This window comes from Mastigoproctus giganteus, chromosome 12 (assembly GCF_048544385.1).
Source record: "Mastigoproctus giganteus isolate SK-2022 chromosome 12, ASM4854438v1, whole genome shotgun sequence".
In the NCBI taxonomy this organism is placed as follows: domain Eukaryota; kingdom Metazoa; phylum Arthropoda; class Arachnida; order Uropygi; family Thelyphonidae; genus Mastigoproctus; species Mastigoproctus giganteus.
The window spans coordinates 156275370-156288292 of record NC_143586.1 but is presented as its reverse complement, the minus strand read 5'-3'; the positions used below and the strand labels follow the sequence as shown (position 1 = coordinate 156288292).

Below are 12923 nucleotides of genomic sequence, written 5' to 3'. Positions count from 1 at the left end.
AGTTATTGCTGTCTTGGGACAGCACCATCTTGAAATTATACACTTATGTTTACTAGCCAATAAAGTCTTATGATCCAAAAAATATCGATATGGTACAAGGTTAGTTCCCGTGATTCATTCCCACCTCAGGAAAATGGATTAGGTATCTTTCTGACCCGGGTTCGGGTTCCGGCCCTGCACCTCTTCTCCTTTCCGCATTTTGCCGAATCGAAATTTTACGTTAAGAACCATTATTGGCACGGAGTTGGACAACCGAAAAAGTCTGCATGCATTTCGAGATGGAACTGTATTTGTACTCTTAAAATTTTGTGATACGAAATTGATCCTGATTTTTATTTCAATATCATGCCCTTCTAAAACTTACTTTACTGTATAACAGTGTAGCTTTTTGCAAGTTTTTTCCTTCTGATATCACCTCTTTAACGATTTATGGAACCACTAGATTTTAAGTTTATAAACTGGAAGACTAATGCACGCCCTTGTAAGTGTAGAGCATACTTATTACAAATTTAATTAACCCAGGTGCTCGTGACATAGATACACATTAGTTTATTACATTAATTTAAACTGAACGGGCTGCGTGCTGTTGCACAGATGTTCGTATCCTTTCATCTCTGTCATTTGCAGCGGCTTTATTTCCGAAGTTTCGCATATAATTTCACTTCTAATAAGATTCCCATCACTTCCAAGAAGCGACATTTTCCAAAACTTTAAATGACTGTTTATGGGTGTAATCGCGGTAACAGGAGATTTCTGAAGTTCTAATATACATCATATCAAAATTAGTTGGACACCGTGATTCATGGTAATACAACTTTAACTCTTTAGGGTACATACAGGAGCGAATCTATACATCAGGCGACCCCTAGTTGCCCGAGTTTCGGTCCCCCCCCGATATGCTTACAGAGTTTTAGTTAAATAAAAAAATCTGTAGAGGTAGAATTAAGCGTCTCAGTTACATCAGTGCCCCTAAGCAAATTTTGTCTAGTTGAAAATCTGGCCTTGATTATATGTTCTATGGATTTCGTATGTAGCTTCTTTCAAGGACTAGACAAGAAATCAATTATGTCAGCACATTTCATGACCCCGATCGATGGCCGGAGGTTTAAATGGATGAGATCTGATGCGACTCCTTATTTCTTCCCAAAAGTTCAGTACGATTCAAATCGGAATCTTTTGCCTGCTAAGACTTATTCCAGGATCTGATATAAAATACTCCAGAGTATTATGGCAGGCATAAAATTAGGTGTTAATAGAAAAGAATAAACAAAAATACATTACGCTGTTATAAATTAAACAATAAATCATTTTCACTGATGTTCCGGAAATAATCACATAAATCCTCAGAACGAGTGAATTTATTCCATATTGCGGACAACTTTTGTGTCAGTATTCAAAACTAACATCACAGCTGCACTTGAAAACACGTAACACAGAGCGCCTGCATTCCTTTATATTGAGTACAGCAAAGTATGCCAAAATTAGACGAGGCGTACTTTGCTATAGTACACGTCTTTCAGTTGACCATACCTTTAAAAACGTGTATCAATTACATTGAAAAAAAGGTGAAGCGAAGAACGGTTCATCGCGCACAGAATTCGTTTCTAGTGTCAGAAAAAATAATCCCGAGGTGACAGAAATTTAAAGGGGAATGCAATGGCCATAATCCCTTCGATAAAATGCATTGATCAAAAAATTGTTTCAGCAGATTCATTGCCGGATTGGCTGTATCGTAGGTCGCATCATCTTGTTGGAACTAACAATGTCTAGCAACAGATTGTACTGGAATCTTCTCTGGTATCACTCAGCATTTATTGTTTCGTAAAACATACCCCCCCCCCCTTGTAGAAATAATCTTTACAGCATTTTAAGCGTTATCTATAAATGTTAACATAAATGCGCCGGCAGGCGTCATTTAATAAAATTTTATTAATCAATAAAATTTTAAATTATAAAATTTAATAATTTAATTTTATATTAAATATAAATGTACCCTAAATATAAAATTAATATAGTACCATAATGCACCCGTTTGATGCGATGTTAATAAGAACTAGAAATGAGTCCCTCGGAGTCATAAATGGTCGCCTACTTTTCATCTAGTTCAGTTCATTATTACCGCTACTTCGGTTATTTTATTATTTTTCCCCCGATGTTCATTTTATGGCCTAGTTGAAATAGCTGCTGACCGCATTCGATAAAATAAATTTCAAAAAGTGTTTCCCTAAAACGTGGCTGCAAGGAAAAACAAAGAGACATTTATTGGAGTAAACTGCAGAACACCGAAGAAACCATCTCGTGAAAATCAAACAGATCGCAGCAGACACTCGATAACTTCAGTAAGTACCTATTTGTATACCAATGTAAAGAGGTTTGACGCCCTGGGCGAAAAGCTTTTTTGAGTGGCGTTGGTGCTGATATTGGTCCCTAAACTGCGCCTCGGGTTGTCAGCGGTTCTTCTCCCATCCCTAACACCGATCCTGAATATAAATCAATGCAAAACGCGATGGTGTTGACATGACATCAAGTAACGTCGGCATCATTTCCACATTGCTGACTTTTGAATAAATAACCAGAATTGATTTACGCTCGGGGACGGCCACGTAGGGTCGGAAGAAATGACAAGGTAGAAAGAATATTACAGCAATTCGTAGTATCACGTGGATCCAAACATAAGATGTGCCTGTGTACTGCTCTAACCATTTAACTACGATGTAATACTACAGGATGGAAAAGTCTGGAACCAATGGTAAAAATGTTTTTCTTTAGAGGTGAAAAATGGCATTAACACTGGATGAAAGGGTGGAGATAGTATTTCTTAGTGGTCGTCAGGGATGGATCCAGAGGGAAGTGGCGGACGAGTTTAATGCTAGACATTCTGAAAGGAATCCAATAACGCGCAGCGCAGTTGGGAAACTGGTGAAGAAATTTAAAGAGACTGGATCTGTTGCCGACAAGCCTCGATGTGGTCGCTCTTCTGTAAGTGAAGACACTCGAATTGGAAAGAGAGGAACAGTGGAGCGGACACCACGATCACCTGACCTTAACCCACTGGACTTTTTGTGGTTTCTTGAAGGCACATGTGTATGCTGTAAAAATCCTAACTCTTCGTCATCTTAGAGAGAGAATTACCAACGCTTGTGCTGCTGTCGATCCCAATATGCTGAGAAGAATCCAAACATGGTACACCGCACCGGCTGAGAAAATGTGTGGAGAGCTAGGGTGCACTCGTTGAATACACAATTTAAATGAGAGTAAGCGTATGAAGTGTAAATCCCATTGGTTCCAGACTTTTTTCTTACACCCTGTGTAATACCGAACTATATGAATAGACTAGCATTAAGGTTTGTTTATCGGATCCCAAAGTAAAGAGACTGGAGGAAAGAGACGCTTAACAGTGTTTTTTCCTCCAAATAATATTCACTACTAAGAAGTACTTCAGTCAGTTAAGCCATAATTATCAAACGAACATGAAGGACTGGAATATACTACAGTATTATCAGCTTTAGACAGTGTGCACACTTCGCGTGTGTTGTTATATAAAATTCGTGAACATGATATCGCTTGTAAACAGTTTTTGTGGTTTACAAGGTGAAGCTAAAATGAAACGAGAATCGTTGCTTACCAACGTGTTACTACTGCGCACGTCAGCAACATTCATATCTTGTTACAGCTTGTTGTTTACAGATCAATTTTTGTTTTGTTGCAATATCTTTCAGCGAATCAGTGTTTTTACCCTTCGGCAGAAAAATGAGTGATCGTAATTTAGGGAAAAAATTATTATTAGAATTGTTATTAGGAGCAGACATTCAGAACACACCTCAGCAATTAAAGGAGGAATCTTCCGAGGACTTCCGCTGCTGTTTTAGATCCTGGAAATCGTGAATGGGGCGCGGTATAGGTGCATAGGAGCACTTTGAAGGGGGGATAAAGATCTAAATTGTTGTATTTAAAATAATAAATGACTAAAAAAATTCCTCGTTTATTTTTAGCCGCATCTTGTATATTTAGAAAGAAAAGAGACTTGAAGTTATATGAGAGAAGAATAATAAATGTTATATAGTTGTAATTAAACGGAACGGCTAAGTTTAGAAAACTTAGAAGTACTGTATAGAGTTTTATTAGGATCCTATAAAGTTATAATCTTAGTAATTAATTAATAAGGAGATACTATATTTACTTTTCATTTCTATTAATCATAGATAAATAAAAAAATTCAATTAAAATATGAAAAGAAATCGAATGCTTCTGAAATGCAACGCACTAGTACATTAAATAACTTGCTTCATTTTCAGTTCGAGTGCTGTGGAATGAAGAGCCCCCAGGATTATGAAAACAGTAACTGGAAAAGGAATAACCTTGGAAAGGGAGACAACGTCAGTAAAACATGTTGCATTTTGCAGAATGCCGCAATGTATGAATCTCACCTCAATCCTAAGCCGCGAAATGATTCCATGTGTCAGTCCACCGAGTCCCAGCAGAATGCCATGTTCCGCCATCAGACGGTAAGACACCTGTTACTCAAACATTGATTCTGCTCAGTTTTATCCTTTTCATTTATTTGTTTTTATTTATTTCGGTCAGGTTCAATCAGCTAGAATGTAGTTTACTTATATTTCAAGAAAATGATTGTGACTATGATCCTGGACTCTGTTTTCAGTCGCGTTAGCATATATGCATAAGGCCTATTGTCTTCCCAATATCTGTCCGTCCGCATGTAACAACTGGACAACGAGGAACGGATTTTCATGAAATTTTATATTTGATTCATGTAGAAAGATTTGCTGAGCTAGCCCAAATTTCATTAAAATGGGACGAATAGAATTCCCAGAACCTCCTACATTGAAGATGGAGAAAAACGTTTCTGTCAAATAAAAATGTAACATTTTAATATATACTGAGTAGCCGTTGGAAACTCATTAATAAACTATTTCATTATTTTATAATTACGTAATTTATTAATCCTATAAAGGTCTTAAAACATATGATTAAATTATCGATTTGTATGCGTGTGCTTGGTAGTGCTCTCTATGGAAAGTACGCTTCTCATCCAAACAATTTCCTCTTTCCAGGGCTGCCTGTTAAAACTCGAGGAATTTATCCGAGCGGAAAGTCTTCTATTCATCGCTATTGGATGCGGAATTGCGGCACTGGAGGTAAGTTCGGTAATGAATCATTTCACAAATGTCGATCGTTTCTTTTCCAGTTATAACCAGCGTTTTCCTTAAATCTTATTCATTGCTGTAAACGTGTATTTAAATAACTATATTTATCATCAGATTGTGATAAATAAATAAATTATTTATTTTTGTATTTATTTACCAAATTAATTCACTTAACTTTTAATTTTTTCATTATTTATTTTTCTGCTTAGTAAAAAAACCAAAGAACTTATTTCCTACAAATTCTTTACTATTTATCTCAACTACTCAATAAATATATACTCATGAGCCAAAAAATTATGACCACCTACCTAATAGCATGTTGGGCTGCCGTTCGCCGTGATAACCGCCTGTTCCGGCCTGGCATCGCTCTCTTGAGTAGCAGTTGGTATAATCACCGTCCTCCCCACATGGGTGTGGGGAGGACGGTGAGAGATGACCTGAGTTCGAATCCCCTCCAATGACGCGAGGAATCCTTATGGGTATTTTTCACAAAGTGGTGGCGGGCATGGGCAGAAGAGGAGCACACAACCACACAGCGTCGGGACAGGGAGACCCACTGGTTCATAGTCGAGGCGAACGGTGGTTGGCATACGGAACAAGAGAATACTCACGATCTCTCAATTAACGGCAGGCTACATCCAGAGCGGACAGAGAAACGTTTCTGAGCATACCATTCTGGATAGTTACCTATGCGAAGAGGGAAACCCATAATTTGTATTTTCTTATTTACTTTTTTTTTTTTTTTGGTCAGTGCTGCAAAAGCCTGTGGCTTCCTTGCACTGTATGGCGAATATTTTATTACTACAGGCAGTTCTCGCTTTATGAGTTTTCGCTTTACGAGTTCCCTGGTTTACGAGGTTTTTTTGTTGTTTTTTTTTTCAAGTATCAGAAAAATCTAAAATATTAATTGCAAAAAATGAATGTTAAACATTCATAAATACCACATTTCAAATGATATTATTCCGTTACCATCGTATCGCGAAAATATCGTAATGTGAACCCAATAACACATTGTTTTTTGGTAATTCATTCCACGACCTCGGAAGTTCAAATTTTCGCTATATAACTCCCTAAAAGGTCGTTTTTATAGTGCAAATTGTATTAGTTACCAATTCAAATCATTAAACGCACTACACTTTCATCGTTATCATATGTTATAAGAACCACTTTGACATTTTTCTACAGCACATTTCTGGAAGTCACAACCATAAAACAATAAAAACAATTTGCACTTTCCGGTTTATTGGGCTTTTCTGTTACTGCAAGCAATTATAAACTCAATGTTATTGCATTTGTGAAAATACCGATAGCTGGAATTGTGTGGGTTTTTACGTTATTATGGTGAAATGTGGTTGCCCTTTACTGAACTCTTCAATCGTATAAAAAACATAAAATACATTTTTAGAATCTTCTCTTCATTCCTTTTTTTTAAGTTTCGTAAACTTGTTACTCCGCGCAAATCGTGTTAATTGCAATTTGTGCATTCCGTTAAAAAATGCTTATGCATGCTATTGATATTTATAAAGAAAAGAAAATATTAGCTTAGAAATAAACGCCTCTTGAAGCATTTCTGAAGAAGACGACTCCTTGTGCAACAAACGAACAAGTGCCGAGCCAATAATGAGTGATCAACGAGTGCGCATTTAGTCAATGATAATGAAGAATAAACATTCTTTAACATTTGTAAGTCATAAATAATTTGTCTATTATTATAATTTGCTTGATTTTACAGGCTACGTTTTCATTTCTTTGGATTAATGAATATTGTTTAAACATAAACTAATTAGCTAACTAATTTCATTGTTGATGATGTAACCCCTATTTTTAACATTATGTCTATGGGAAATAAATTCCCGCTTTACGAGCACGCGCTAGGAACGAATTAACTCGTAAAGTCGAGAACTACCTGTATATCCAGCGGACACCCTTGCGGATAGGCCCACTGATTAGGCAACCTATTCGTATGCGTACGTTGCCCGATCGTCATAGACACGTCCGCCTACAGTGGGCACGGGAGCACCGTTACTGGAGACATTGGACTATTGAAAAAGAGTCGCCCGGTATGATGAATGAAGGTTCTAGCTCCATCATGCCAATGGACTACAGAATATTCACTGGCGAGCAGGTGAACAGCTGCAACCAGACTGTACGGTTTGACGAAAACAGGCCATCAACCAGTGACTTCTGATGCCACTCCAGATTAACAGATTTACATCTAGACTTGTTCCTACCTCGCTGATCTTGTTTTTGGATGATTTTACTACTGATGTTTGAAAGAAGACTTTTTCTCTTTGTGGACTACTTTGGGCAGCACTGAATAAAGACGAGGATAAATGGGCCTGTTGTACTGGAATCCATAGGATGATAAATGATTAGGTGTTTACCCAGTAAAATAATATCTTTAATAATACAAATAGATACTGAATATCTTTAATAATACAAATAGATACTGAATATCTTTAATAATACAAATAGATACTGAATATCTTTAATAATACAAATAGATACTGAATATCTTTAATAATACAAATAGATACTGTAGCTTTCGTGACAAATCGTGTGTCTTCTTCAACAGAAAATGGATTTTTTTTTTTTTCCTTTTTCTGTTGAAGAAGACACACGATTTGTCTCGAAAGCTACAGTATCTATTTGTAATTAAAGATATTCAGTATCTATTTGTATTATTAAAGATATTCAGTATCTATTTGTATTATTAAAGATATTATTTTACTGGCTAAACACCTAATCATTTATCACTGAATAAAGACATTTTTTTTTAAACTTTATGCTGTTTTTTTCTTTATTTCTTCGTTTTCTGTTGTTCTGTCCTGTCGTGTGCGTGCGCGCTGTTGCCGGCACTGGGTTCTTTTGAATGATTCCAAACTCGCTTTGGACATTCAGTGCGAGACGTTGAGGTTGGCCATGGTACATACGTAGTTGTGGCCTACCTCCCCGTGGTGTAGACGGACACTAGGCAGGTTTACCAGGTGATCACCTGCCTGGTGACAAAACGGCAAGGAACTACTAAGCAGCACACACACACACACACACACACACACACTGCACAAACAACATTACACACATTTCTAGCCCGTTACAGAGCTCTGTATTAATTACAGTGTACAAAAGTGGAGTTGAACTTTCGTTCAGGTGCCGTCCTACATAAGATACTATACATGTCTACATGCACATCATTGGGTCCCCTTATCCCCATTGAACACACCCTCATTGCCAGATCTTACCTCGGCATTGTTTCGGACCAAGTTTTGGCCTACCTACATGGTGACCGTGTATAGAGATCGCACTGGACTCCTTCAGCAAGACAACACCCCATGTCACAAGGCCCACATTGTGCAGGAATGGGTCGAGGATCGTGTTCAAGCATTTCATGTGCTCTGCTGGCTGCCAGATTTCTTTGACATCAATGCCATCGAACATTTTGTGAGGTGCGGTGGAGTGCAGCTTTCGCACTCTACATTAGTGCCTCGTTCCGTTGCCGAACTCTGGGACGTCCTTCTGTCAAACTGGTCCAGGATACCTGAGGCCACTTTCCTCGGCCTCGTGGTGTTGATGCCACTCCGAATGCAAACGTTTATCAAGTCGAAAGGCGACCCAACACCAATAATATTGGTGTTGGGTCGCCTATTAGGTAGGTTTTCATATTGTTTTTGTTGTTTAGGGGTTTTATGGTACATCAACGTCTGAGGCTATAATGCGCCAAGTAAAGTGGTCATAATGATTTGGCTCATTAGGGTTTTTGATTAAATTTATGTATGCTTGCTCAGAAAAGAACAGTGATGATTTTTTTTTCTTTTTTGTTTTATTTAGATATTTGGCATGATTTTCTCCATCTGTTTGTGTAAAGAGATCTGAGCCTGGTGATCTTTCACCGTCCTACTACAGCACCCCCACCTAACAACAGAGTACAAGACATCGTTCCGCGAATCAGAAATCCAGCTAGTGAAGATCGGGTGTACAAGACCAGGATTCCATAGTACACCTGGTGTGGGGTCACACACGAGAAGCCGTTGATGTTGTTGTTGTTGTTTTTCAAAGTAATCTACCAAGTCCAGAAAAGCTTCTGTATTTGGCTCCTTCCCCACCCCCCACTTCCCTACCATACCTGTTTCTGCTTGAAACTACTGTTTTTGTGTGTTGATCTGGCTGGTTTGTTGTTGGCCATTATCGAGAATGCACAAATCTGCTCAACAGTTGAAAATTAACCTGTATAAAATTAAGAAGAGGAAATTAAATCTGCTTTTGCCATTTCTTACTCCTTAAGTGAGAAAAAAAAACCTTGACCATTAGCAGCACAGCAGTGACTTATAAAAAGGATACTGTGGGAAGAAAAAGAAGCTAATTTAACTTCATATAGCGAAGCCAAAAAAAAAGATAAAAATTGAAAGTTAACACCTGTTTGGTTGTCGACAGCGTTAATAAGAAATCCAACCGGTGGTTATTCTTTGTATGTGTGTGTAGGAGTGAATGTGTGTGTGTGGCAGCAAACTATTAAAAGTTACGGCTGAAGAGGGGGTATATAAATGTGTTTAAGATTGACTGTAATCACTTGAGTTTTTTTCTTTTTCCAGGGAAACTGAAAACATTTCTTAACCTGAAAATACAGTGATTCCCTCTCTAAATCTTTGAGTTTTGTTTATGTATTTGCCACAACCACCGAGTATTGGCAACCTATTGTATGTAATATTAAATACATCAATTAGCACGAGCTCACATTAGCCACCATCAGAACACGTTGCACAGTGTTTAATCTCCAGATGTACTCTATTTATGTATGTATGCACTGTATGTATCTCTTTAGCATAAATGTTTTGCAGAGTTCTTTGAAAGTTGCAAGTTTCCGAAAAGAACTTTGTTGTTTTACTGTTGTGAACAGAAAAAAAAAAAGCGGTTGAAGAACTTCAGAGATTTAGACAAAAGTTTTAACACAGATGGTTCTCCATGTAAAGGACTCTTTTCTGTGGATGTACGTTGAAGCATTACCAAAGTTTTCATGGATCGTTGCACACTTAATTGTGACTTTTAAAATAAGAATGTTTGACTTTGTGCTCTAAAACGCCTTACAAGTTTGTTAATGTTAAGTGACTTAAATATCTTTATTGGTTGTTTTCCTTATTGATGCTACCTGTGTTAACGTGGTCATAATCAGCCTAGATACCTACTTTCCTGAGCAAAAGTTTACGTATTTCAAAGTGTCCGAGTCCAGTCTGCTTGCTGAAATGTGTCATTCCACGATTAGCGTATTTACAATTAGTCTGTTTTAAAGATTCTTTTTTCTTTCGTACAGATTACATGCTGGTGAATAATAGAATAATTAATTATACTGAGCAGAAAGACTTTAAATGTTTTTTCTCTTAAGCTGCATCAATAATATTAACAAATATTTGCAGAGTGCAGCAGAGAATACTTCCGATGAGAAGAAATAGCCCAAGAGTTTTACCGATGTCAGCTACACGACTGCATCAAGGAGTCTTCATTCATCTTATTTTCAGCTCCAAAGTAATTTTAAGTGATCTTCTTGTTATTAGATTGACCATCTTTTGGGACATTTTAAGTTGCAGTGGACCATACACCAAGTTATGCACAATTAGTGACATCGGGAGGAATATAAGGCCAGCTGTACTGAGCCCGAACCTCATATAGGGCGTACTAGTCTTAGCTGTTATTTAAGTTATAAATGGGAAGGCTGGCGGTATGAATTATTTTTCACCGGACTAACTCCTGACGTCCCATGTATATATTGAACAACCTCTGAATTGAGACAAAGACAATATGAACGCGAATGCGATGTTTTCTTCCAATACGCAATTAAATCGTGAAAACGAAACTGCTCAGCCTGTCCCTTTTTAATTTCATAATGACCACATTTAACGCTGTAAAAAAATAATTCTTTTTATCTTTCACTGTCCAAAATTCAAAAATTCGCCCATTCTTTTTCCGAACGATAGAGGAATGAAATAATATATTATAATATTTTTTGTGATGTGCGAAGCCCTATAAGGATTATTAAAAACTACCCAATTATTAAGAAATTTTCTTTACTCAAGGTTAATGACCACAGAACTAAAGGAATAACGTAGAATTTACCTATGAGTAACACTTATAAAGTTTAGATTAGTTCCAGCTGCTAAAGTACAAATTCTGTACCTTCCACCCCAGAGATTTCACGACGGGCCCACTGCGCCTTTCACAGCTCATCTGAGTATATACATCTGCAGGCAAAAATATTTTTTATGAAGAATTTGAATGAAATGTCTATCAGTTCCTTTCTTTTTCTTTGTAAGTGAGTTGTTACAATGGCATCAAACTGAACTGGATTTACCTTTGCTTAAATTTTTTTTTTTTTTTTAATGTATGTGAAGTCTCAATTCTCAAGTTATAATTACTGTCCTTTCCATACCATATGCCAAAGATTTGGCTCGCCAGGAGGAATTTTATTTTTATTTATATATTTATTTTTTCTCGCCATGAACGAATCAGAGTAAAGATTGTATAGTTTCTCCCTCCCTGAAATTCGAGTTTTTCATCCCGAAAACCGGTCATACTATACCGTGAAAATAATTTATAGATACGGCATTGCTTTTCTTAATGCAAATTCTAAACAACCAAGAAAACAAATTTTCTGGGAAATTATTGGCCATTAGTAACTTCTAAAACTACAAGATAATTTTTTTTTTATTCAATGAGACTTGTCCAAATATTTGCATCAAAAATTACTGATATATAAATTTTAAAAACAATATAAAAATTATATATCAATAAATGTTTTTTTATGCAAATACAGTAAACTTAGGCGAATGAAATAATTTATGTAAGTTGTCCAATTGAACATTTTTATTTCCTATAACATTATTATAGGAATTTTATTATAGCCTAAAAGGAACATTATTATAGCCTAGACTGTCCATCGTTAGATGGACAGTCTAGGCTAGTTCGGCTTCATCTGTATCTATTGGGCTTCCATTATTTTGGCAAGAAGTTACATACAATACAATTGCAAAGCGCCAGAATTTCATCTTTGAAAAATCTCAAAAGCGCACCGAAACAACGGAAATTTGAAAACGAAGCGAAGGGTCATTTTGTGGGACCGAGCCAATGCTCCACCATCTTGAGGATGTAAGTCCTGCCCTAGAAAGAGTGCAAACGTTTTCTAGCCTCCATTCATGACGAGTGTATCTTGTTTCTTGTCCCTGTTTCTCCCTTCCGTTGACAGAGCCAAGATACTTCGATAATTCCAATGGATTGGAATGTGAGGACATCGAAGGGGACATGCAGGAGCATAGGTTTTGCTCGATACACATGTAAGCTAGAAAAACCAGCGGTTTATAGGAATGGAGAGCTTCTGTCCCAGGAGGGAGAGATGGATACATCAGACCTGTAGGGCGTCGGTGCAAATCCAAGACGCGGTTGGTAATGCTCCATGAGTAGAGGTTCCAAATATTTGGTACCGCATTTTCTATGCATCTTCAGAAGGAGGTCCAAACACTTTTTTAGGCAGTATCAGTTGTGTGTCGGATTAGGGGAGGGGGAAGAGTTAGTGAGTAATTCATCGTGGAACTCATCTACTATTGGTGTGTTCTGCTGATTTCGAGAGCGCATTTTCTAAAAGCAGGCTGGGTTTTTTTTTTTTAGCAATGGATAAATGCCCATCGTCTAAACGTACAAAAAGCTCCACAAGAGAACGACTTTTTTTTTTAACACTACGGGCAACTCTCCGTAACTTTTGATAGCCCCATATAG

At 37.2% G+C, this 12923-nt stretch overlaps 1 protein-coding gene across 2 annotated transcripts in view; it reads left to right on the top strand.

Moving 5' to 3' along the window:
* The window catches only part of LOC150077533 (CD151 antigen-like), a 240477-nt gene extending 229333 nt beyond the window's left edge, over positions 1-11144 (top strand). For both annotated transcript variants that reach the window (XM_090385628.1, XM_090385630.1), the window contains exons 7-9: positions 4296-4505; positions 5073-5156; positions 8994-11144. In XM_090385628.1, the coding sequence (XP_090241754.1) occupies positions 4296-4505; positions 5073-5156; positions 8994-9038 (339 nt within the window). In that variant the 3' untranslated portion in view covers positions 9039-11144. The remainder of the gene's footprint in view (positions 1-4295; positions 4506-5072; positions 5157-8993) is intronic.
* Positions 11145-12923: the final 1779 nt, after the last annotated feature.